At 32.4% G+C, this 27,038-nt stretch overlaps 1 protein-coding gene across 5 annotated transcripts in view; it reads left to right on the forward strand.

Moving 5' to 3' along the window:
• DPYD (dihydropyrimidine dehydrogenase) overlaps nt 1-27,038 on the forward strand; it is an 881,134-nt gene that overhangs the window by 219,535 nt on the left and 634,561 nt on the right. For all 5 annotated transcript variants that reach the window (XM_033199100.1, XM_033199098.1, XM_033199103.1 and 2 more), the window contains 2 exons: nt 1,317-1,478; nt 25,089-25,285. In XM_033199100.1, the coding sequence (XP_033054991.1) occupies nt 1,317-1,478; nt 25,089-25,285 (359 nt within the window). The remainder of the gene's footprint in view (nt 1-1,316; nt 1,479-25,088; nt 25,286-27,038) is intronic.

Consider the following 27,038-nt stretch of genomic DNA (forward strand, 5'->3'; position numbering starts at 1 on the left):
TTAAAAGTCTTTTTTTTTTCTTTTTACTTAAATTTCTGGATTACCTAGGAGTTTGCTTCTTTTATTTATTGTTTTCTTATTATTATCAGGCATTTGGTCCTGTCTCTTCTTGCATCTAGGAATTTTTGATCAAGCAATGGGCATCCTATATAGTGAGAGATGATAACAGTAAATAAAATAATTGGCGATAAGAGTAAATAAAAGTCTTCTAAAGTGCTGGGGATATATTAAAGAGTCATTAAATAGTAAATGTCATTGTTACTTTTTGTTATCATCAGTATTCTGTAATCACAAGGAATTTGTACTTATGTCTGAGGCTTTTCATGGAAGCAATGTCTGTGCTTTCAAAGACCTTCAAAATTATTATAAATAAAAGCCAAAGGAAAAATAAATGCATTATGTGTATATTTTTCAGTGTATTCTATCAACTCTATTCTTAAAATGTATTTTAGAACGGTTTTAGATTTATGGAAAAATTGTGACGGTAGTACAGAGAGTTTCCATACGCACTTATAATTACCCCTATTATTAACACCCTACATTAGTGTGGTATATTTGTTGCATTTAATGAAATAATATTGATCCATGATTATTAGCTAACATTCCTAGTTTATTCAGGTTTTCTTAATTTTTACATTTTTTTCTGTTCCAGGATATCATAAAAATCACCGCTATACATTTATTTGTCATGTGTCCTTCAGCTTCTCTTGTCTGTTAAAATTTGCCAGACTTTTCTTGTTTTTGATGTACTTGATAGTTTTCAAGAGTACTGGTCAGATGCAATTCTTCCTTTTGATTAGAGGCAAACATTCTCCCAGATATTCAGCTTATTATTCATTCTTTTTTCAGGAAATAATATGTTCCAAAATAATGAAAGCTCTGGCTGCTTTTAATTTAGTTAAATGGAGGATAACCTGAGTACAACTATTTTTGTTGTTGTTTTAAAGTTTAGGTTTTGAGTTTCTTCAAACAATGCTATCTAATTTACATTTGTTAAAAAATGAATAATTTGTGACAAGATACAATTAGATAACTTAGAAATGTAAACTATTTACAGAACATTTGTATTTTAAACTTCAGTTTTCCAAAATAGATTATTCATTTATCAACGTACTGTGCATTGAATATTCCTATGTGTCAAATACTCGGCTAAGTTTTAATTGAGGGTTCCTGATAGTGGTAGTGAAACCTATACATCTTATACACATCATTCTCTTCGATCTGATTACCTAGTAAAAGAAATAATATTTGTCATAATTTGGCTGTTTAAAGTATATTTTTAAGTAGTAAAATTTTATTTTGTATCAATTTTGCAGAACTATTATGGAGCTGCTAAGATGATTTTTTCTGACAACCCACTTGGTCTGACTTGTGGAATGGTTTGTCCAACCTCTGATCTTTGTGTAGGTGGATGCAATTTATATGCCACTGAAGAGGGACCCATTAATATTGGTGGATTGCAGCAATTTGCTACTGAGGTATGTATGATATACACATGACATCCCCCCACTACCATCACCATGTACAAGTATCTTAAAATAACTTTAATCCTTGGTGCTCTGTTGATACCCAACATTTTTAGTGTGACACACAGCTCAAGTATGTTTTGTACAACAAACTTTATTTTTGTTCAGCAGCTTGGCTATAAAAATGAAGTTTATAAAACCATATGTCAAATTAGTTGCAATCCCAGCAGGTTATTAAAATACTTTCAGTGAAATTATATAAATTAAATGATCCGAAAATAAAACTTATTCATTAACTTTATATGGAAGTATGGCAAGGAGACCCTCTTATGAAAAGTCTATCTTCCTTAATGGATTATTTTCCCCGAAACTCTCCTTAATCTTTAAAGCTTGAAATACTGCATATTTTGTTGCTTTCTTTGAGAAATAAAGGTTAGAGAATTTTAAAAAACCCTGAAACTGAGTAATGTTATTTAGCAACATTAATAATGTCATTAGATTTTGTGAACTTATAGATTGGAAACAGGTCTTTTATTTGGACAAAAAATGTATAATGAAATAAAATGAAAGCACTTTTTTTCTATGTATCTCATAGACTTTGATCCTGGCTTTCTCTTTAATGAATCATTTGTAAAGGGCTTTGATTCTCCAGACACTCTTGGGCTCTCTGAGGTCTCCTATTTGGCAACAAGCAGGTTAATTCCCATGTATCATTTAAATGATCAGCTTATATGAAGGATATTGTAAGATTTTATAATCTTTGGGGACTAGTTGGCTAGAAAGTCAAATTAAATGCCTGTCAACACTAGATTTTTAGTTAATGACTTACCGATCTGGTTTTGTCAACGTAAACACAATGTGTTCTTTCATTTTAGGACCCTTCCCATAATATTCCTCAAGCTTAAGTCTCACTTTGCTTTTAGTAATAAATCAGGGTTATTCCCTTCGTGCTTTCTGACAGGTTAATTCTAAAGAAGAGCTCCTGGGAATAAGAAAATAGAAACAATTTGAGGTTGTGAATTGTTGCAATAAATTCTGGGATTTAATTTCTTTTCTTACCAAATTCACAATTGCATTAGGCTTACCTGACCAGTACGAAGTATGATCTTTACAACCTGTGAAAATCCTTAGTTGATGGAGAAGATTCACTTGAATTCTTCCTGATCTTTCTTTGGGGACCCATTGCCTCTTCATTAAACCAGGGCAGGGGCAAGCTTTCACAAGATGTAGTAAGTGAACGGTCATCAACTAACACAGCATTTTAAAACAAAATGAATTAAAATGATATCATTAGTTTGTCATTGATCTGGTCATGAGAAGGATGTGTGTGTGTGTGTGTATGTGTGTGTGTGTGTGTGTGTGAGAGAGAGAGAGAGCCAGGGAGAGAGAGAGAGAGAGAAACATTATTCCATTCCTCTGGAAACTCCCACATGGTTTTAATTCTTTTCTCTGGGAACACTATCCCTCTGGGAGCACTTACTTGGTTCTACCACTCATTCCCAGAGTGGAATCTATTTAAGACAGAGACATGTGCCCTCAGTACAGAATTTATTAGAAACTCAGTAAAATTTGAGAGTTGTCCTACTTAGGTCTTGCCATAAGTATCATCTAATGAAGAGTTATGCACAGATCAGGACTGCGATAGATGCATTTTAAGTGCATCAAGGAATTTAGAATAGGAATGTGTCTGCCTATTTAATTCCAGTTATACTTTGTATAACTGTGATTTTAGTATCAAATTATAAATAAAAAATGTCCTTGTGGGAACTACTGAGAAAAGCTTTTTGTCCTTCTTTTGGGGTTGGCCGATTAGGGTGCCTGGTTTTAGAAAGTCCTGTATTCCCTAGGTCAGTGTGTGGTTTACTTAAATTTACCCAACTCTCAAAGTTGTTAGAAAGGTAAAAAAACAACAACACGAGCAACTCCTTTTTCACTAATATTCATGGAAATAAGTACAAAGTGCACAATGTTATTTCAAACTACTAAACTATTGACATGAGTATTTAAGTTGAAGTACATGATGCAAATAACTTTATGTTTTTATTGTTTGATAAAACAATGATTGATTTTTGACCTTTAAAGAAGTACAAATCTGTTTTTTCAACCAAATTAAGCAAAGGTTAGGAAAGCAGATTAAAACAGTATGGTATTTTTCAAAATTGTTTTTCCTGTGACTTTATAAGTGATTTTTAAAATACCAACTCAGTAGTCTGTCATTATTGGTTGGGTACCTACCTTATTCTTCTCCAGCTGAACATGAGCACATGATTTTGAGGAAAAGGACTATGTCACATGATGCATATAGCCTGCCATAGAATCAGGAGGCCAGCTGCTTTTTTTTTTTTTCTTTGCGGGGTTGGGAGTGGATCCTGTTTTGTCATTACTATTCAACTTTTTGCTGTTTCCACATTTGCAGTGTGAAAAAGTGACCTTCCTTCACACACTGGTGTCTTCATGCAATAAACAGGCTACCAGGGTGATTGTGACTCACTCTAGGAGGCACTTTTTTCCCCTAGTACTATTTTAATCCTATCGTAACATTGTTTCAATAAAATAACTTGGAAATAATAGTTTGGTATAGATTTTATCAATCTCATGATGGTTTTTAAATTTCTCTGCACAAACATAACCCTTGAAAATTTTATTTTGAAAATTATTTGTGTATTTATTGGAATTTTGAAAGAATCATGTATTATTTACATTTAATAGACCACCTAGACTCTCATTGCCTCTGAAATTTAATTAATGAATTTGTTGGAAAAGCAGAAGGAAATCAGAGTGCATCTTTCTACCCATTGCTTAAAGTTTGAAAAAAAAATTTTACATAGAAAACTAGCTGCATGTCAATCAGGTCTCTTCTGCTGATTAAAAAGTTATGGAGGCAATTTAGAAATATTAAAATTAAAAAATTCGAATTTTCGAGAATTTCTGTGTCAAAATGAATGAGAGCTGGAAAATTTATACTTACAATTACCACCTCAATACTGAATTTTTAGGAATATACTGGATTATGATATTGGCATCTAAATATAGAATTTATTTCACAAAAACATTTTATAAGATTTTTCTAATATCTATGAAATATACCTTTTTATGGTACATACCTATTAGCACTTTTATTTAGATTTTATACTTTTATTGTACTAATATCCAGAATCTACAAGAAACTCAAACAAATCAGAAGACAAAAAAATCCCATCAAAAAGTAGGCTAAGGACATGAATAGAGAATTTTCAGAAGAAGATATACAAATGGCCACCAAAAATGTGAAAAAATACTCAACATCACCAATCATCAGGGAAATGCAAATTAAAACCAGAATGCAATACCACCTTACTCCTGTAAAAACGGTCATAATTTAAAAATCAAAAAATAATAGATGTTGGCATGGATGTGTTGAAAAGGGAATACTTTCACACTGCTGGTGGGAATGCAAACTAGTACAACCAATATGGAAAACAGTGTGGAAATTTCTTAAAGAACTAAAAGTTGATCTACCATTTGATCCAGCAATCATACGACTGGGTATCTACCCGGAAGAAAAGAAGTCATTATATGAAATCGATACGTGATCACACATTTATAGCAGCACAATTCACAATTTCAAAAATATGAAACCAGCCCAAATACACATCAGTCAATGACTGGATAATGAAAATGTTAGACACACACACACATACACATACACACACACACCATGGAATACTACTCAGCCATAAAAAGGAACAAAATAATGGCATTTGCTGCAACCTAGATGGAGTTGGAGACCACTTTTCTAAGTGAAGTAACTCAGGAATGGAAACCAAACATCATATGTTCTCACTCATAAGTGGAAGCTAACTTGTGAGGACACAAAAGCATAAGAATGATACATTAGACTTTGTGGACTTAGGGGGAAGAGAAATGGTGGGTGGCAGGATGAGGGATGAGACTACATATTGGGTACAGTGTACACTACTTGGGTGATGGGTGCATCAAATTCTCAGAAATCACTACTAAAGAGCTTATCAGTGTAACAAAAAAATCACCTGTTCCCCCAAAACTATTGAAATATTTTTAAATGTAAGAAATTTCTGCTTTTTTAAGCCAAAAAAGAGAATGGAACTGACATGCAATTCTAGATGAAATCAGGTGACTCATTCAGAAAAGAGTTATCTTTAGATTTTCCTTTTTTACATTTAAAAAAAATTTTTTTTATTTTACCTTTTGTCTCTCAACAGGTTTCTAAACTATCACCTCTCATTTGACTTTACTCAATACTTGTTGTATCAACATATACTATTTGCAGTAATGCAATAATTACTTTGAAATATACAATAAATGATTACAGTTACACTATTGTGCTACTGAACAGTAGATCTTATTCTATCTAAGTGTATTTTTATATCCATTAACTATCTGGAATTAAATTGGATTTTTCATTAACACAAAGAAATGACAAATGCTTGAAGTGTTGGCTATCCCAGTTACCCTGACTTGATCATTACACATTGTATGCGTCTATCAAAATTTCACATGTACACCATACACATTTGCAACCAGAATGTATTCATAATAACTAAAAATAAAAAATTGAAGAATTTTTTCATGTAATTGATAAAATATACTTTGTTTTATTTGCTTTAGATTGAACATATATTATAGATAAAATGCTAAAGGCCATGATATTTTCTACCCAAGTCAAATACTCTGATTAATTGATGGATCTACTCTATGGTTTATGTTTCCTAAGAAATTGTAGTTCCACAAATAATGTGGAATTCTCAAATGAATGTTGACGTTTAGAAACTTTCTCGTCTGTTTATTGACAATTCATCTTCCTCATCTTTTTTTAAAAAACTTTATTCTTTGAACATTATGTGGTATATGTGGTGATGGAGGGATCTGTTGGTATAACACACTCACCCTAGATTCTCTACAGAAAGCCAGTTAACTCAGTTCCATTTATTGTGTAGTTTATTGTTTCCAGACTGATTTGTAATAACTCTAATTTTATATAGTAAGATAATACGTGTGAATTTGTCTGCTTTTGTTTTTTTTTGACAGGGTTGGGAGGTCTTTTTTTTTTTTTTTTACATTGATCTATTTATGCATCCATTCACTGATACAAAATGTATTAATTGCTACAGCTTTATGTTTTTATAGATGATGGGGTGTTTTATTCTTGATTTACCATTTTTATAATTTTGTTAACTATTCTTATGCTTTAAGAACATGGAGATGGGATATTTCTTAAGGGTTAAAGAAATAATATACTATATATTCTAAGGGACTGTAAACATTTATTTCTATATTTTATCAAGGGTAGATACAGTTCGAGTTAAATTAGTCCAGTAAATATACACTAATACAATAAAAATGTCAAGTGTTATGAGACTACATTAAAGAACATTTAACAGTTATTTAAATTACATCAACATTTATGTTTTGTTGAAACCCGATAATAGTTTTGAAGAATTGGGAATGGAGAAGGAACTTGTTCACTCAAATTAGTATATGATTGTTTTAATACAGCAAATATTACTTCTACCATATCTTCACCTTGGATATGGAAGTCACTGAAATTCTTAAACTTTTGTGTTCTGCAACTATATTTGAGGAGAATATAGAAATATGTATTCTAATGAACAATAGAGTATTGCAGGTCTGCTCTGAAATAATGTATTTCTGTGATAAATTTCATCTATCAAATAGAAGAGTGGAGACAGAAATATTAAGTGCAAGCCCCATATTAAAACAGTCACTAAAAAGATGAGTATTTGTGCATAAACTGAAAAGTGAGGTTGGAAATACTCTAGCTGTGTATTATGTTGATTGCTTTATAAGTAAGATGATCAAATGACCCAGATAGGTTAGAGAATGATCAGGACATTATTAATAATCAGTCCAGTACAGCAGGAGTAAACTAAGACCACCCCAGGCAAACTGGCTTATGTGAATACCCAGTGTAATAAGAGTCCACTAGGTAAGGATTCAGTTAATCAAACTAACATTGATTGGGCATCGATCAGCACTATGTGTTGTTGTAGACTGCTTCTTTACTACAAGTCCTAGGAAACATTGTAGTTTCTCAGGAAATAATCAAAGCCAACAATTGAAATAATGTGATAAATGCAGTAAGACATATATGTTTACGTTGGCATCCTTGGACTTATAGTCCAATTTTCATTAATTTTTGTCACATGGTTTAGGAGGTGATTAGACCTTAGTGCAAATGAAAGTATCAGACAGGGAGAAAATGCAGTTATACTGTATTTGCATAGTACTTCGGTACATTTTTGTAATATCTCACTCTAAAATGCTGATAAATAGTGCTTGAGGGCATGCAAACCAGGTAATGTTTTTTCCATTTTGGACATAAGGAAGCTAAGAATCGAAGTGATTACAAAATCGCAGCTAATGTTAAATAAACTCCCAGTGTCCTGCACAATGTTAAGTACTTTATTTAGAGCTTGACTAATCCTCAAAATAACTCTCGAAAGCAATGTTGTTATTTCTATTTTACGTATGAGTAACAGAAAGCTCCATGAAATTAATTAAGTTCCATAACTTCACATCTAGTGAGAGGCAAATCTAGAATACAAAGCTAGTGGTTTAATTTTCATTATTTCACAAACTCTAACTTGCTCCAGATAATGTTACTAGTCAAAGACAGAGCCTCACTGTAAACCCTGGTTTTCTAGCTGTAAGGCCACAGTTGCATCTCCTAGGCTAGCCAAATATACTTAGTCACCATACCTTACAAGTCCTTGTTTTTCTGTTAGATATGAAGCAACTACATTGAAATACGTTGGGTAAGACCAACACATATGGTCTAGTAGTGGTTTTTTTCTTTTTGTTCTTTTAGATTCACTTCTGTAGCCAGGAGTGAATCTAAGTTTTATGGTGCTTCAGATAACAAAATGTTGGGTTCCTTCTTTAGAAATTACATTATAGCACTACTGAAAAATTTAAATACAAGGCCTTAAAAGGGATCTATGCAGGCCAGGCATGGTGGGTCATGCCTGTAATCCCAGCACTTTGGGAGACCAAGGCAGGCAGATCACCAGGTCAGATCAAGACCATCCTGGCCAACATGGTGAAACCCTGTCTCTACTGAAAAAAAAAAAAAAAAAAAAATTAACCAGCCATGGTAGTGTGCACCTGTAGTCCCAGCTGCTCACGAGACTGAGGCAGGAGAATCACTTGAACCCGGAAGGCAGAGGTTGTAGTGAGCCGAGATCACATCACTACACACCAGCCTGGCGAGAGAGTGAGACTCTATCTCAATAAGTAAATAAATAAATAGATAAATAAATAAATAAACAGGGAGGTCTGTGTGACGAGGGACTTTGAAGCGTAAAGTGTTTATCTGCAGTTTTATTTTATTTTGGAATGCCTAAGTGTGATTTTGTGAAAGCTGGTATACAAGTAAATTTAGGAATAAACCTGGAACATTTATGATACAGTTTGACAAACTGATCAATAAAATCTATCAGTTCATGTTTGTAATTTAAAACTAATATAAATTATCATGATAATGAAAAATTACTAATATATATAGCTAATAACTTTTTGCAGGTCATTTATAAATAGGATATAGATTAGACTATAGTTTGTTAGATTGATTGTATGTCACACTTGCCCTATTATCCCAAAGTTTTGTCACTTTAAATGAGATTTCTCTATACTACTTCTATTTAAAATAGTACTTTTATTTATTTGTGAATGTTTTTCACCCACACCCAACCCTCAAACACAAAGGTGAATTATTTCTGAGGGAAGTAAGATATAGATGAAAAATATGCATTAAGCACTAATAAAATAAATATTTTTTACCCGGGTAAAATGTGTCTGTCTGGAATGCAAATACAAGTAACATCTTTCAAGACTTGATTTGTGTCTCCCCTTTTTCTCTTAATGAAGTGATTAATAGAAAAGAATAATGTCTTGATAGAATTCACTAAATGTCTGACATTCTTCTCCAAAAATCTTTAGAAATCTGTTAAAATAGTCCTTACTGGCACAATGACTTATAATAAAACTATGGGGCCAGATGAATTGCTAGATGATTTTCATCACAATATTTTAGTTTGCTTTAAAACTATATCATAATATTCAGAGCTTAAAAATAAGGTACAGTGATTTGGGGGCAATAACTTTAAATTTTACCAAAATTGCATGGTTAAAATTATTTGCTGTTAGTTTTTTCTAGGTTAGTTTTTAAAAATAAATGTAAATATTTACAATTTCATGGGCAATTTACAGTTTTAAAAGATTCATTGGTTTAAGCTTCAACAAATTAAAAACATATTTTCATAAAAAATATTTGATTAATGATAATATAGAGTAGTATAAAGCAATATTATTGTATCAACATGAATCACTTATAAAAGGCATGATGCTTTAAGTTAACATTTAAAGCCACCCATTTATCTCCAAATAACAATGATAAATAAAATTTAATGAAAGTAGAAAAAAAAATAAGGGGTGAACTGAAAAGGAAATATAAATACCTTTTGGGCCAGAAATGATATAAAAACATAGAGACTAAGTTATTCTCTGCTAACTTATGCTGGTGAGTGGTCTAGGGTAATAAGTGCCCAAAACATCTTGCATGGTAGAGGAAGGGACTCAACTCCACCTCATAGAAAGTTAAAAAAAAAATAGGTGCAACTGCTCTTACAGAGCTGGGGCTTATAGAAAGTTGCAGAAACAGAGAAAGCTGTACAGCAGGTGTTGTGTGCATGTGTCTATGGCACAGTGATTTCGTTCTGTGATACCTCTAATCACCTTGAACTGGAACCCTGGACTTTAAGAAACTTGGTTCTGCAGTGGGAGAGAGGGATAGGAGTATTGTTGATTGAAGGCCACCACATACCTGATATGAAGCCATAGGGGGAGTGCAACGAAAGAGAAAAAATTCACTCAATGTAAATGAGAAACAAGGTGGAAACTACGTTAGGAAAGATAATTTATTAGTGATAATTTAAAGACTTACCTGATGGTACCTGACTTTATTCTGATGAAACACAAATAGTATTATAATTAGGCCCTTAAAATTAATATGTATAAATTAATATCCTAAAATGAGATAAAATAAAAAGAAATCAGCAGTGAGTTTAATATAAAAAATAGTTGACTTGATTTACACTGTAATGACAGTCTCAGTAGAAAAGGTCAGTTTTGGACTGGATAGAGGCACAAATTGCAGAACTAAAGAAATAAAAAATAAAAATATCATCTGAGTGTTCAACCAGAACACAATAAAGAGATATGAACAAATGAAAAGTTTAATAGAGAAGTTCAGAAGCTTCTAAGACTCCAATACACATGTAAGGGGAGTTCTTAAGGTAGAGAGAGAGAGACTGACACAGAAGGAGCCTTAAAGCAGTTATAGTGGAAAATTTTCCGGAAGAAAGGAAAGATGAAAGGTCTTCACCTAGACACAGGGTTGTGGTAATATTCAGCAATACTAAAGATAATGAGAATCAGAACTTCAAGATAAAGGGAAAGCAGATTACTTGAAAAACCAAATGACAATTACTCTGACCTTAGATTTCTCATCAGCATCTACTGAGAGTTATTCTTTAGAAGGAAGGAAACAAATGTGGAAAGAAAGAAGAAAAGAAACAATGTGTAAAAATATGGTTGTGAATATAATTAAATATTGATCCCAGAATAATAATAACTTATTTTGAGGTTTGAAAAATAAAGATATGAAAAAAGTTTTACAATATTGACAAGGAAGTGTTTTGGAAGACAAAAATAATAAAAATAAAAAATCAAAAGATGTAATATTCATAAACATGTATGCACATGACAACATAACCTTACTCAAAATTTGTAAGATTTATTTGTAAAAAGTTTATTAGATTGATTTAAGAAATCTGTAGTTTTCTGAGCCTGACTAACGTAGAACAAATGCATCTTTTCTATGCACTTGCAGAACATTTATCAAAACTGACCATGTACTAAAAACCAATGACTTATAAGTGTGCAGATAGTCCCCAACTTACAGTGATTCAACTTAAGATTTTTTGACTTTAAAATGGTGTAAAAGTGATACGCGTTTAGTAGAAAACTAACTTCAAATACTCATTCAACTACATTATTTTTAACTTTCAGTACTGTATTTGATAAATTACATGAAATATTCAGCACTTTATTCTATAACAGGCTTTGTGGTAGATGATTTTGCCTATCTGTGGGCTAATGTAAGTGTCCTAAACATATGATTTTGGATGAGTAAAGTTTCTCATAACCAAACTATAAACACGTACGTTTTCAACTATATTTGGTCAGTTTAAACCATTTTATTCAATTTGTGTATCAAATCCCCAATATAACCTTTGTATAGTCATAATAACATGGACTTAATGTTAGAATAATCTTGTGAGTCAGTTCCTTTGTAAAGAAAATGAACAATCATACCTAAAGTCAAAGATTTTTAGGATTGGAAATATAAATGTTAAGTTCCCCAGAGAGTGCCTTGTAAAGAGAAGACATTCATCACAAGAAGCTATCACCATTGACTCTAATCCTCACAATAAATTGCTGAAGTAATCATTACTCTTTTAATTTTTCAGAGTTGGTATTTAGAAAGGCAAAGTACTGTCTAATATAACATATATTTTTTGTTGTTGTTTTTAAGATTTCGCTTATATGTCAATTTCTCTTCCGGGTAGGTTTTACCTTCTCGAATATTCTGAGAGCACCATTTGTGAAAATTAACCCTGTACCAGACAGGCTGCATAGTAATATATTTTATTAAAAATAAGACATATTAATGCTCTATTATCCAGGGAGCTACTTACTGGAGAGTCTATGTTTTTATTCATACTGGTGTCTAGGACATAGAAGGTACATAAACAATACCTACCAAATTGAAAAGGAAATTGAATGAAATAATATTCTGATTTCAACTAACACAGTATTTTTAACTTGTCAGTTGTACCTCTCAATGTCTATTTTAATAATATGAAAATTATGGAAAACATTTTTGAGAATTACTAATACAGTAATAATTTTGATAACTAAAAATTTGACATGACATGAAGTTTTTATCATTTCTAATACATTTGAAACACAGTTCTCACTTTTGGTGTTCCTGGTCTAATTCTTGTGAAGAAAACTATTTGTCAAGAAGCCCAGGTATATTTCTTTTCAAAGGATGAATGCAGTGATTAGTATGTACTCAGTATTTCCTTTGACTTGTTTTACAAAAGGAAACAAATAACAAAGAAAATTACATAGAAGCATCTCCTAGAAGATATGTAATTTCAGGTAACTTACTTTTGGATGCACAAATAGCAATCTTTCCCCATTCAGGCATTCAAAAGGTAATGAGACATTCATCCCACTAATTAAGTAACTCAAGAAACTGAAACCAGCAAAAGAAAAACTGATGTAATATTTTTATTAAGATTTATCTTAGACCTACACTAATGAAATAACATTCCTTTAGAAATTACCAGAAATTATTTTCATTTTATAATGAAATCAAACTAAACACTTGCAAGAGTATAATCCTCTTATGAGGTGTGCAGAATACTACCATACTGTTACAATTCATCCTTCAACTAGTAGAGATATTCTAAAATTTCCAAGAATATTTTACTTCTCATGACTTCCCTATAGCATGTATTTGCTATTGTGTGTTTAATTAGAACAAATAGAGTAATTGAATAATTATAGCTATCAAACATTTATGTTTATTTTCATTATGTACTGTTTTAGAAAGCAAGAAAGGTTAAAATGAGCAAGAGTTACCCTCAAATTTGAATTGGTAAATATACTTTTATTTACCATGCTTTCTCCTTTTTCATTTATAGAGCACTATAGAAAATTATACTGTTTCTGTCTCCAGAAGGTGAGGAGACTTACGGCTCCTCTCTGCATTGCAATCTTTCCATTTTAAGTATCAGTTTAATCTCTCCCTTGCTTCAAAGTAATGTGAAAATTATGGAGAAAATGCTGGTAAAGTCAATTTGGACTGAATTAAATGCAATTTCTAGACGAATGAAAGGTGAGAAATCACAGAATGAATATGCAAGAAAATTAATATTAAAAATGTTTCCTCAAGGGTGTACCATGTACCCACAATATTAAAAAATGTAAAAGTAAAATAAAAAAATATATACCATGTACTTACAAAGTAAAAAAATTAAAAAGTAAAATTTAAAAAAGGATATTCACTTGTAAATAATTTTTCTTCATTATCACTAAGGTAGCTTAAGCATATCACTGGAGTCCAGGAATTTTGAAATTAATCAAAATCTTGTTGAGTGCGTATTAAAATAATCTTAAAATAGTCCACGTGATACAATATTTGTGGGGAAGGGAACACCTTAAAAAGAACACCAATACAATGTTATAAGACAAGAAAAGGAAATGAAATATACACAGAGAAAGAAAAAATAAAACTCTTTGTTAGCGGATGATAGAATTGTCTATGTAGAAAATTCCAAAGAATCAACAGAAAAACCCCTGAAACTAATACACAATATGGCAAAAAGGGATATAAGATTAATGTACAAAAGTCAGCCACTTTCCTTTACGATAGCAATAAATGATTAGAATTTGACATTAAAAATATACCATTTACATTTGCATCCTTAAAAACGAAATGCTTAGATATAAATCTAATAAAATATGTATAAGATGTATATGAGAAAGACTATGAAACTGTGATGAAATAAATTAAAAAAAACTAAGTAAATGGAGACATACAGACATATTCCAGGTTTCCAAATAGAAGACTTAGTATTTTCAAGATGTCAGGTCTTCCCAGTTTGATCTATAGAGTCAGTGCAATCCCAAATCAAAATATCAGGAAACTATTTTAGAGATATTGACACACGGATTCTAAAGTTTACATAGAGAGACAAAAGAGCATAATATTGAACAACAAATTTGGAGGACTCAGACTAACTGACTTTAAGACTTACTGTAAAGCTGCAGTAATTGAGACAGTGTGGTATTGTTAAAATAATAGACAATAGATCACAAAAACAGAATAGAGAACCCAGAAATAGACACACATAAATATAGCCAACTTATCTTTGACAAAACAGCAAAGGCAATACAATGGAGAAAGGATAGTCTTTTCAACAAATGATGTTTGTACCACCCTACTTCCACATGTAAAAAAGTGAATCTGGAAACAGACCATACGTACACCCATTAAAAAAATAATTAAAGATGGATCATAAACCTCAATGTAAAATGCAAAACTACAGAACTCTTAGAAGATAACATGGGAGGAAATCTAGATGACCCTGGGTTAGGCAATGACTTTTAGGTACAACATCAAAGACTAGATTTATAAAATAAATTGTTGATAAGATGGACTTCATCAAATATAAAAAATTCTGAGCTTGGTGTGAGTGACGATTGCTTGAGTGCAGGAGTTTGAGACCAGCCTGGGGAACATAATGAGACTCTCATCTCAAAACAAACACAGAAACAAAATTAAAACTTCTGTTCTGCAGGAAACTTTCTTGAAAGAAAATGAAAAGACCAGCCTCAGACTGGGAGAAAATATTTGCCAAAGACATATCTGATAAAGAACTACTATCCAAAATGTCCAAAAGTCTCTTACAACCCCCAAATATGAAAACAACCCATTTAAAAAATGATACAAAGACCTTAGCAGATATCATACCAAGAAAGATATACAGATGGAAAATACGCATCTGAATAGATGCTTCACATATGTCATTAGGGAAATGCAAAATAAAACAACAGTGAGATACCACAATACTATTAGAATGTTTAGTCTGCTCAGTTTGCTATAACAAAATACCGTAAACCGAATAGCTTATAAACAACAAAAATTATTTCTCTCAGTTCTGGATGCTGGGAATTCCTAAATCAAAGTGTTTGTAGATTTAGAATGTGCTCATAACCTGCCTTCTGGTCATAGATAAAGGCTTTTTACTGTGCCTGTCTCACATGTGGCAGGGGCAAGGTAGTTCCCCTGGGGCCGTCTTTAAGGGAACTAATCTAATTGAGGAGGGCTCCTCATGACCTAATCACTTTTTAAAAACCCCACCTTTGCTATTGCAAAGACTTGGAATCAACCCAAATGTCCATCAGTGACAGACTGGATTAAGAAAATGTGGCACGATGCCGGGCGCGGTGGCTCAAGCCTGTAATCCCAGCACTTTGGGAGGCCGAGACGGGCGGATCACGAGGTCAGGAGATCGAGACCATCCTGGCTAACACGGTGAAACCCCGTCTCTACTAAAAATACAAATCTAGCTGGGCGAGGTGGCGGGCGCCTGTAGTCCCAGCTACTCGGGAGGCTGAGGCAGGAGAATGGCGTAAACCCGGGAGGCGGAGCTTGCAGTGAGCTGAGATCCGGCCACTGCACTCCAGTCCGGGAGACAGAGCGAGACTCCGCCTCAAAAAAAAAAAAAAAAAAAAAAAAAAAAAAAAAAAAAAAAAAAAAGAAAATGTGGCACGGTATGTTCTTGCATTGTTAGCGTTCTCTTTTATTTCACTGAGCAGTGGTTTGTAGTTCTCCTTGAAGAGGTCCTTTACATCCCTTGTAAGTTGGATTCCTAGGTATTTTATTGTCTTTGAAGCAATTGTGAATGGAAGTTCATTCCTGATTTCGCTCTCGGTTTGTCTGTTACCCGTGTATAAGAATGCTTGTGATTTTTGCACATTAATTTTGTATCCTGAGACTTTGCTGAAGTTGCTTATCAGCTTAAGGAGATTTTGGGCTGAGACAGTGGGGTTTTCTAAATATACAATCATGTCGTCTGCAAACAGGGACAATTTGACTTCTTCTTTTCCTAACTGGATACCCTTGATTTCTTTCTCTTGCCTGATTGCCCTAGCCAGAACTTCCAACACTATGTTGAATAGGAGTGGTGATAGAGGGCATCCCTGTCTTGTGCCAGTTTTCAAAGGGAATTTTTCCAGTTTTTGCCCATTCAGTATGATATTGGCTGTGGGTTTGTCATAAATAGCTCTTATTATTTTGAGGTACGTTCCATCAATACCGAATTTATTGAGCGTTTTTAGCATGAAGGGCTGTTGAATTTTGTCAAAAGCCTTTTCTGCATCTATTGAGATAATCATATGGTTCTTGTCTTTGGTTCTGTTTATATGCTGGATTACGTTTATTGATTTGCGAATGTTGAACCAGCCTTGCATCCCAGGGATGAAGCCCACTAGATCATGGTGGATAAGCTTTTTGATGTGCTGCTGAACCCGGTTTGCCAGTATTTTATTGAGAACATACCATGCTCATGGATAGGAAGAATCAATATCGTGAAAATGGCCATACTGCCCAAGGTTATTTATAGATTCAATGCCATCCCCATCAAGCTACCAATGAGTTTCTTCACAGAATTGGAAAAAACGGCTTTAAAGTTCATATGGAACCAAAAAAGAGCCCGCATTGCCAAGACAATCCTAAGTCAAAAGAACAAAGCTGGAGGCATCACGCTACCTGACTTCAAACTATACTACAAGGCTACAGTAACCAAAACAGCATGGTACTGGTACCACAACAGAGATATAGACCAATGGAACAGAACAGAGTCCTCAGAAATAATACCACACATCTACAGCCATCTGATATTTGACAAACCTGAGAGAAACAAGAAATGGGGAAAGGACTCCCTATTTAATAAATGGTGCTGGGAAAATTGGCTAGCCATAAATAGAAAGCTGAAACTGGATCCTTTCCTTACTCCTTATACGAAAATTAATTCAAGATGGATTAGAGACTTAAATGTTAGACCTAATACCATAAAAACCCTAGAAGAAAACCTAGGTAATACCATTCAGGACATAGGCATGGGCAAGGACTTCATGTCTAAAACACCAAAAGCAACGGCACCAAAAGCCAAATTTGACAAATGGGATATGATTAAACTAAAGAGCTTCTGCACAGCAAAAGAAACTACCATCAGAGTGAACAGGCAACCTACAGAATGGGAGAAAGTTTTTGCAATCTACTCATCTGACAAAGGGCTAATATCCAGAATCTACAAAGAACTCAAACAAATTTACAAGAAAAAAACAAACAACCCCATCAAAAAGTGGGCAAAGGGTATGAACAGACACTTCTCAAAAGAAGACATTCATACAGCCAACAGACACATGAAAAAATGCTCATCATCACTGGCCATCAGAGAAATGCAAATCAAAACCACAATGAGATACCATCTCACACCAGTTAGAATGGCAATCATTCAAAAGTCAGGAAACAACAGGTGCTGGAGAGGATGTGGTGAAATAGGAACACTTTTACACTATTGGTGGGATTGTAAACTAGTTTAACCATTATGGAAAACAGTATGGTGATTCCTCAAGGATCTAGATCTAGATGTACCATATGACCCAGCCATCCCACTACTGGGTATATACCCAAAGGATTATAAATCATGCTGCTATAAAGACACATGCACACGTATTTTTGTTGCGGCACTATTCACAATAGCAAAGACTTGGAATCAACCCAAATGTCCATCTGTGACAGACTGGATTAAGAAAATGTGGCACATATACACCATGGAATACTATGCAGCCATAAAAAAGGATGAGTTTGCATCCTTTGTAGGGACATGGATACAGCTGGAAACCATCATTCTTAGCAAACTATCACACGAACAGAAAACCAAGCACCGCGTGTTCTCACTCATAGGTGGGACCTGAAGAATGAGATCACTTGGACTCGGGAAGGGGAAAATCACACACGGGGGCCTATCATGGGGAGGCGGGAGGGGGAGGGATTGCATTGGGAGTTATACCTGATATAAATGACGAATTGATGGGTGCTGACGAGTTGATGGGTGCAGCACACCAACATGGCACAAGTATACATATGTAACAAACCTGCACGTTATGCACATGTACCCTAGCACTTAAAGTATAATAATAATAATAATAAAAAACTTACCTTTCTAACATTTGTGGTTAGTTTTCAACATATGAATTGAATTGCAGTCGGGGGGGGGGCATGGACACAAACATTCAGAGGAGAACAAACAGCCAAAATGCAGAACACTGACAACACCAAATGCTGAGAGGATGAGGAGAAATAGGAACTTTATTCTTTCCTGGTGGGAATGAAAAATGGTACAGACAATTTGGAAGACAGTTTGACAGTATCCTGCAAAATTAAACATACTCTTATATGATCTAGCAATTTACCCCAAAGGATTGAAAACTTATGTTAACGTGCAAACCTGCACTTGAGTATTTATAGCAGCTTTATTCATAATCACCAAAATTTCTGAGATATCCTTCAGTAAGTGAATGCATAAATATACTACAGTACATACGGATATTGCAATATTATTCAGAATTAAAAAGAGAGGATCTATCAAGCCATGGAGAGACATGGAGGAAACTTAAATGTATGTTACTAAATGAAAGAAGCCAATCTTTGAAAAGGCTATATATTGTATGATTTCAACTGTATGGCATTCTAGAAAAGGCAAAACTATGGAGACACTAAAAAGACCAGTGGTTGCTGGGGAGAAGGTGAGAGAGGGATGCATATGGAGATTAAGAAGATTTTTAGGACAGTGAAAGAAACTATTGTGTATGATGCTGTAGTCCTATGATGCTATTTTCATAATAAAATTTTTGCAAACCCATTGAAGGTTCACCCGTTGTAATAAATGTACTCAAATGTAGCACTCTGGAGAGGACGTTGATAATAGGGAGTCAGTTCTCTTAATACACCAACTACCTTAGTTCTCTAGTGTCAGGATAGCATGGTGGGAAACAAGATGAGGTAGTTCAGTGTTTTTTAAACACTTCATGAACAATTGTTGATTTGTAAAGTTAATTTATTAATTATAATAACCAGCTATTTTTGTTAGTAGATTGACTAGAATATATTATATCAAAATATATCTTATCAGAACATATGAATTTAATATATTAAAATATAACACATTCTAAGTGGGTTAGGAATGAGAAATTCATATATTTCAGTTATACATTCTTATTGGAAAATTAGAGCTATGTAATGAACTTTTTAACAATTACTGTGAAAATGTGATAATAACAGAGTTTAAGAGTTCAGGCTTTGGAGTCAAATAGCCTTAGGATAAAATCTTTTGCATATGAACCTGACCACAGTTTTTTCATCTAGAAAATGGATCTGATAATTGTACCTCCATAAAAGGAGGGTTGAAGACTAAATGATAGAGATTTAACATAAAGCCTGGAACATAGGATATATTTCAACAAATATTGGCCTTATTATTATTGTGGGGAAATACATACTAGGTATACTTCTCATTCATCTTTAAATACTTCAGTTGCTCTCTTCTAATATTAACAAGTTTATTTCATTTATTACATTGTTTCGGCAGTTGACCCTTCAACTTAAAAATTAAATCGTATAATATTAGTCAATTGATGGACAACTGACATTTGCTTAAAAGAAAATGAGAGGGGTCTTTCTCACCAAAAGAGCCAAATTATTTTAGAATATTTTTGTTACATTATGAAACAACAGGGAACTATATTCTAAGATATATCTCTTAGGAATTTGATACCATAAATAACTGGACCTAATGTATCTTTTATGCATAATTTATTTGTAATTTTATGTTACACTTCTCTGAATACTGATGTAGTTTAATAAACGGAATGAAAAATATTATTTTTGAAAAATATTCTTCATATTTATGGACATTTTGAATTGTATAACTTGTTTTAATTAACTAACTTTTCCAAACTTTTATTTTTAATTTTAAGAAAATGAAGCTAATTCTCTTTTTTTTTTTTAACTTACACAATCTACTCATTGGCAGTTTAAAGTGTTACATTATTAGTTACTTTAAATTATATTTTTCATAAAATGCCAACTCTAGATTTATAATTGATTTCACTTTTCATAGTTTCATAATATACTTAAATACAAATCACTACCCCCTATTCACCCACAAAATATTTTTGGAGCGATTTATTTGGCTTTTTGTCCATTTGCCCTCATTTTGTCAGAATTAGGCTACATTCATGGAAGTATATTGTGTATACATGAAGTAATCCATTATTTGTATTTCAGTTTAAAAAGAGTTGCTGATATTTTAAAGGGATAGAGGGCCACTTATGCCTTCAGGTCTGTATTAAGTTGGAAAATGTAACATATATTTCAGAATTTATGGTTGATGATAGAAGAATATTAGTGGCTAAAAAAACATTGAATGAGTGCTGACATACTGCCTAGGTACAATAGTGTGCTGAAGCTAGCTTGGACCAGCTCTAGTGCTGATTAAATTTTTAGGAATTTTGTAAATGGGTTGTGAAACACAGTAATTATGAAAAATTAAAGTATATAAACATGTAGTCATAAAATCATATTAAAATAACTATAACAAAGACTACAAACTCACTGCCTCTAAATTATTTGTTTCCCCGTTAATTATGCTCATGAGATTATTTATATCTATTGCATCATATGTTTGAAATTTTAATTTTTGCAGTAATGGATGTGTTCAATGTATTATCCACTAGCCACATGTAGTTATTGAGCACTTGAAATATGATTAATGCTACTGAGGTCTTTGCAGTTTTACTTTAATTTTAATTTGAATTTGAACTTAGTCATATGTGGCTAGTGGATTCCATCTTGGACACTTTGAGTTTAGATACATTCTGTCTCATGGAATTTGAACACTAGGTGAAATGAGAATAACATTTGCTGTATGGGCAGGCAGTTTCCTAAAGCACTTTTAAGATATAATTAGCTCATTAAATCCTCAAAGCCTCTCTATGAAATATATTTTATTAATCCCACCTTATTAAGGAGACTGAGGTGTAGAAATGTTAAAGTACTTGTTCAATTCCATACATCATGAGAATGATGGAAGTCAAGACTCAACCCCAAGAGTCTAGTTTCAATGCCATACTTTTAAAAATATATCACCTGTTGTGCTGAAATTCAGAAAAGTGTGATTCAATTGTTTACTACCTTAAAAATTGCATCAAGGTTAATCCAAACTCCTGTAAAACTTAGGGGGAAAACCCAGTGCAATAAAAGGTTGTAAAGAAAAAATCCCAGAACAGAGCAGGCAAAGGGATACCAATTGATAGATTAGTTTATTGAGCCAAGCAATGTAATGAGCATGTATTGAACAACTCTTAAGCTGCAGTGCCTGGGGTTGAGCAAAGCAGGGGCTAAACAATTTACATTCTAGTATGTGCTCATGATGCTATGTGTACTGAAGATTGTGCTTGCTTTCATTTCTTCAAACACTTTAAGAGTCTTTAACTCTGTGTTGGGTACTTAGTAGGGATTCAGTAAACATTTTTTAAAATAATTCAATGTTTGCATTTGATAATTTTTTTAAAAGAAGGCTTAAAAGTTTTATTCAAAAAATTAAAATATTTTAGGTGAAGACACATACATATTGTGTATTATTTGGTAATTTCTACTTTATTATTTGCATGCCATTAGCTAGAATTTGTGTCAGATATGTTAGGTGTTTCAGAACTTACCTATTTCTTGCTTCTGAGTGAATGGTGAGCACCAATTCTATTCCATTTGGTTATCACACTATAACTTCACATTATAATGAATGCTGTAGCCTAAAACAATTCTTAGTAGTCATATTAAATGTGCTTCCATTGTTAAAGATGTCATCTATAAATGATACTTAAATCATGAACGTCTTCATTTAAGATTTGTTAAAATGCAATGTTATTTGTAAATGTTAGCAGATTTTAATATGGGAAAGTTAAATATTTAATTATTAGTTCACAAAGCTAAAATTATTCCACTAAATATGAAAGAAATTAGTATTTATTTAATCCCTTAATGAAATTAGCTGTATCTCTGTTCCCTGATCAGAGATCCTTGATCACGTTAAATGTATGTTTTAAATACTTATGAAAAGTATGTGAAATCTTTCTTTGGGGAAATAGAAAAAATATATGTTAACTACATTTTAATTAATGATCTAATAAAATAAATATTTATGAAAAGTATGTGAAACCTTTCTTTGGGGAAATGTAAAATATATTTTAACTACATTTTAATTAATGATCATATAAAATTATTTATTAATATAGAACTGGAATGTAGTTCCCTGTTCATGTTGCTTAGAAAGGAACAAAAGATAACAATATGTGTTGATTCAAAAGTAATATGTAAGAAAATCTGTGCTGTTTGGATAGCACAGGGAAGAGAAGGAACACATATTAATAATTTGTAAATAATGCAAATTGTAGCTGGGAATAAATTATTATATTATCCATTTAAGCTCATTAATTAACATATATTCCCCCTTATATATAAAAACACTGAATACTAAAAGATGAATTCAAAGATGTTGTCTTCCCTTAAATAATTTATGGTCTAAGAGAGGAAACAGATAAGTAAACCAGTAAAATGTGACAAATTATTAGAATGAAAATGACAAAATATTATGAGACCATTTATCAGCGCCTTTCATCTCATGCTGAGAAATTGACCCTATAATACTTGTTGATAATACTCTCTTTAATTTTTTTTTAATAAGATCCTTTGTGTTTTGAGTTTATTTACAGTAGTTGGTGGTATATGTGGGATGAGGCTAAGAAAATGTAAAGTCCTGTCACCTTTATTCCTCACTCTTAAGAAAACTTATATTTGTATCTATCGATCTCTCTCTGGGTTTCCAGGAGAGAAAGTTACTGCTTTGACCTATTAAATGCAAACAACTCTGTGAGCCAATCCATTAGATAGCATAAATAACTTACCTATAATAGGGATTTATTCATTGGCCACTTCTATTGGTAGTCAAGTTTTGATGAGAGTAGAATAATGAGACCATTGTGATTTATGTCTTCTGCATTTAGTTCTATCAATTTCCCTTTATGTATTTAAAATTGTAATTTAGAGCCTATAGATTTAGAATTATAAAATCTTGTTGAAAGATTGACTGTTTCCTTGCTATGAAATGTTCTTCAAATTTAGTAGTGCATCTTGCCTTAAAGACTAATATTTCTAATATTGTTATATATGTACCAGCTTTCTTTTAGTTAGTGTTTGCATTGTATAACTGTGTCTAGTCTTTAACCTTACACTTATCTATCTGTGCTCTTGTATTTAAGGTGTTTATCTTCCATAACTTTTGTCTTTCAATTGGAATTTTAGTCCATTTACATTTAATATAATTTCTCATGTTTATGTTTATATTTACCATCTTACCATTTTTTGTTTCCTACCCTCTACCACCTATTTATAATAATTTTAATTAATACATTTTGATAATATATTTTTAAAATCCCACTCCTTCCTTCCACATTAGCTAGTTATGATTTTTGCTAAATATATTTTACTAAATGTACTTTGTAAATTTAATTTTTTTAATTTTTAACAAATCCCAGTTTTGTATTGAAGTTTACATTCTTCTTATATATTTTTGAATATATTAATCATAGTTATTCTAAAATTTACATTTGATAACCACACTTACTAGATTATGTATGTATCTCTTTCAATTTTTTTAGGTTTATTTTTCTTGCAGGCTTGGACTTCTTAAAATAAAAACCCAAACATCTTATAAAAAATTTGTAGAAACTGTGGTCGACTTATTATTCACAGAAAGTGTGTTCTATCATTTGGTAGATAGATAAGAGTGAGGACTGATCACTGTGATTTCAATCCAGGGCCGAGCTGACAAGGCTAGGTTGGCTATTTACCCCTCATTTGCCCTACTTACAGAGTGTAGCACTCCAGAAGCTTCAGCTGTACACTGGGGTATTTACTAGGGCTCTTTCTTATTTAGTCACTCCAGTTTTTGTTTTTCCTGGACCATCTGGTTTTCTCTTTATTTCCTTAGGTTTTTGTCATATGCACTTTTAAGAATTAAGCTCACTTTTCTGCACTTTATTTTACTCCAGGTTAATGGCCTCCTACACTTCCAAAACTCTGTGTCTCTCTGGTTTCAAAAGACTGCCAACATCTCTTTTCTGAGCTTTGGTTCTCTTCAATATTCTTAGCCTTCCTCCCTTTGGTATGAAGTGGCAAATCCCTCAGGAGAAAAGTGACTTCTGGTCACCTAACTTCGTTCTTACTTTCTCTCTGAGATGTTAGCCCTTCCAAGATGCCTGCATCAGTAGTTATTGAATGCTTCAACTGCTTTTTTAAATCATTATTCTCCCAAAGTTAATCTACCATCATCAAAAGCAGAATTCAATAAATTATTTGTTAAATGTCTACTGTGTGCCATAGTAATGCTAACTCCTGTAATGCAAGGGTTATGTGTTTACGTGTGATGTGACATGTTTTCTGATTCAAGGAACTAACATTCTACTGACTGACGTGGAAACATAATACATGCCACAGATAGGTTGGTAAGTGGTTATGGCAGAGACATATGGATTATGCTATAGGAGCTTAGAGGAGATGCACCTAACTTACCCTCTAGGTGGGAGTAGGGAATGTGCCCCAGAAGTGTTTCCTAGAGGAGGCATGACTCTAGAAAGGAAAGATTGAGAGTTAGCCATAAATCCTCATCTACTTGACACAATAAAAGTTGTAAGTATACCATATTAATACTGAAAATGTATTGCTCATTGCTATTTAAAACAATAATTAATTTGAAACATTAAAAATATGTTTGAGGATGTAAGCTAGTTTCAAAATTTTAATGATGGCAATTGATTTCTCCGTAGGTATTCAAGGCAATGAGTATCCCACAGATCAGAAATCCATCCCTTCCTCCCCCAGAAAAAATGTCTGAAGCCTATTCTGCAAAGATTGCTCTTTTTGGTGCTGGGCCTGCAAGTATAAGTTGTGCTTCCTTTTTGGCTCGATTGGGGTACTCTGACATCACTATATTTGAAAAACAAGAATATGTTGGTGGTTTAAGGTAATGCCTACATTTATTTCGTGTTTATAGTGTCAGAAATGAGGGAGCAAAACAATTATGAATATTGTTGGTTCATGATCATATAGAAACTTCAGGCTCACAGATGGTATTTTAAATGTTCTTTTTCCAAATGTTCACATTTTGATTACATTATTCACTTTAAAATTTGCAGTTGGCTTGAAGCAATATTTATTTAAGAAATTTTCTCTCTAGTTCTGTGAATTTAAGAGAAATCTCTGCAAATTATTTTTTGATTATAAGAACCAACCATATGAAAGATGGTTTTAGCCCTGTGAATATTTCTTTTAATGGAGATATACCTGAAAATCATGGATATTAGTGATGGGGAAAACCTAGCTCCATGGAATATTGGACTATTCATTATGTTGTCTAATTAAATATGTCATCTTACATATTTTCAGTTTAAAATTTCTTAAGTCGTACTTTTGATTAAAATTTTGTCAGCATCTACTAGAAATGTATTTAAATATAACATTTTTAAAATCATATAATCATATCATTCCATGAAGATTTATACATGGGAATGGGAATATATATTGAAAATAAACAGAACTCTATACTAGACATATATTTCATTATCATAAAGAAATAAAATTTATTATGATTAGGGAGTAGATAATGCTTAAAACATTTGATACAAAGTAAAGAATTTGGAAGGTAACTGAATAATATTACTCAATTGATTTTTATTTTCCCTGCATATACTATTAAAAAATCGTGGATTATAAAATGCAGCCATTTGGAATATCTGTTTCTTTGCTTAACATTTAAATTTGTTATGGCTACTGCCCTATGTGTAATCAATAAATTAATCATACCCAATAATCACAGAGGATAAATTTAATCAAGTTGTTACTAAAATTTGTGAAGTTTCTTATGTTTTTTGGCACCTCTGAATATATGTTAATAAATGTATAAATTTCAATATTACTCAAACAACTATATGCTAAGCCCAAGATAATACAAAATTATCAATTATTTGTATCATTGATAGAAATATGTTGATATGTTTATTGACATAAATATTGATGTATAAGCTGTCATTAATATAATCTTATTTGACTGAATCATCAAGCAAAAATATCACGTACTAGGAAGACCCTTTAGTGTGGATATGAAACATAAACAACCTGATTGTTAAGAAATAATTATTCTTCTGCATTGATGTTCCACTACTATGAATTTCAAGAGTTTACATGTATTTTATGAATTTATTTTTCTGGAAAGTAAAATGTCCTATATGTTGTTTCGCTGGAAAGATTTAGACTATCATTTTAATGGCATTTACCACAGCTTTATTAATTAGAAAAAGAAATAATCTGTTAACAATATATGTATAAGCATTGTATGCTTTTTTCAGTTATACATATCAGTGAATATCTGAGTTAACTTTTAAAATATGAACTTAATTGTGCACCCTGGTAAGCTAGGAAAAATCTCTTTGCCACTTGATTGCATTTTCACAAAAAGGCTAAAATGGAACCCACCCTGTTTATCAGTTACTCTGTATTGCCAATTTTGGTAGAAGATTACTGTTGTTAGCCTATCTCTGTTTTAACTCAAATGCAGGATAGACATTTGTAATTAATATAAATTAGTACTAAACTTGGTTTTTTAAATTTATTTGCTGAACATGTTTTAGTGAGACAGACTTCTTTTGATTCATGACCAAACATGGTGGTTTTTCTTTTAAAGTTGTTAAATTCTTTCTTTTGGCTTTGAATCTTTTCAG

Source organism: Trachypithecus francoisi, unplaced genomic scaffold (assembly GCF_009764315.1).
Source record: "Trachypithecus francoisi isolate TF-2019V2 unplaced genomic scaffold, Tfra_2.0 Lachesis_group5, whole genome shotgun sequence".
Taxonomy (NCBI): domain Eukaryota; kingdom Metazoa; phylum Chordata; class Mammalia; order Primates; family Cercopithecidae; genus Trachypithecus; species Trachypithecus francoisi.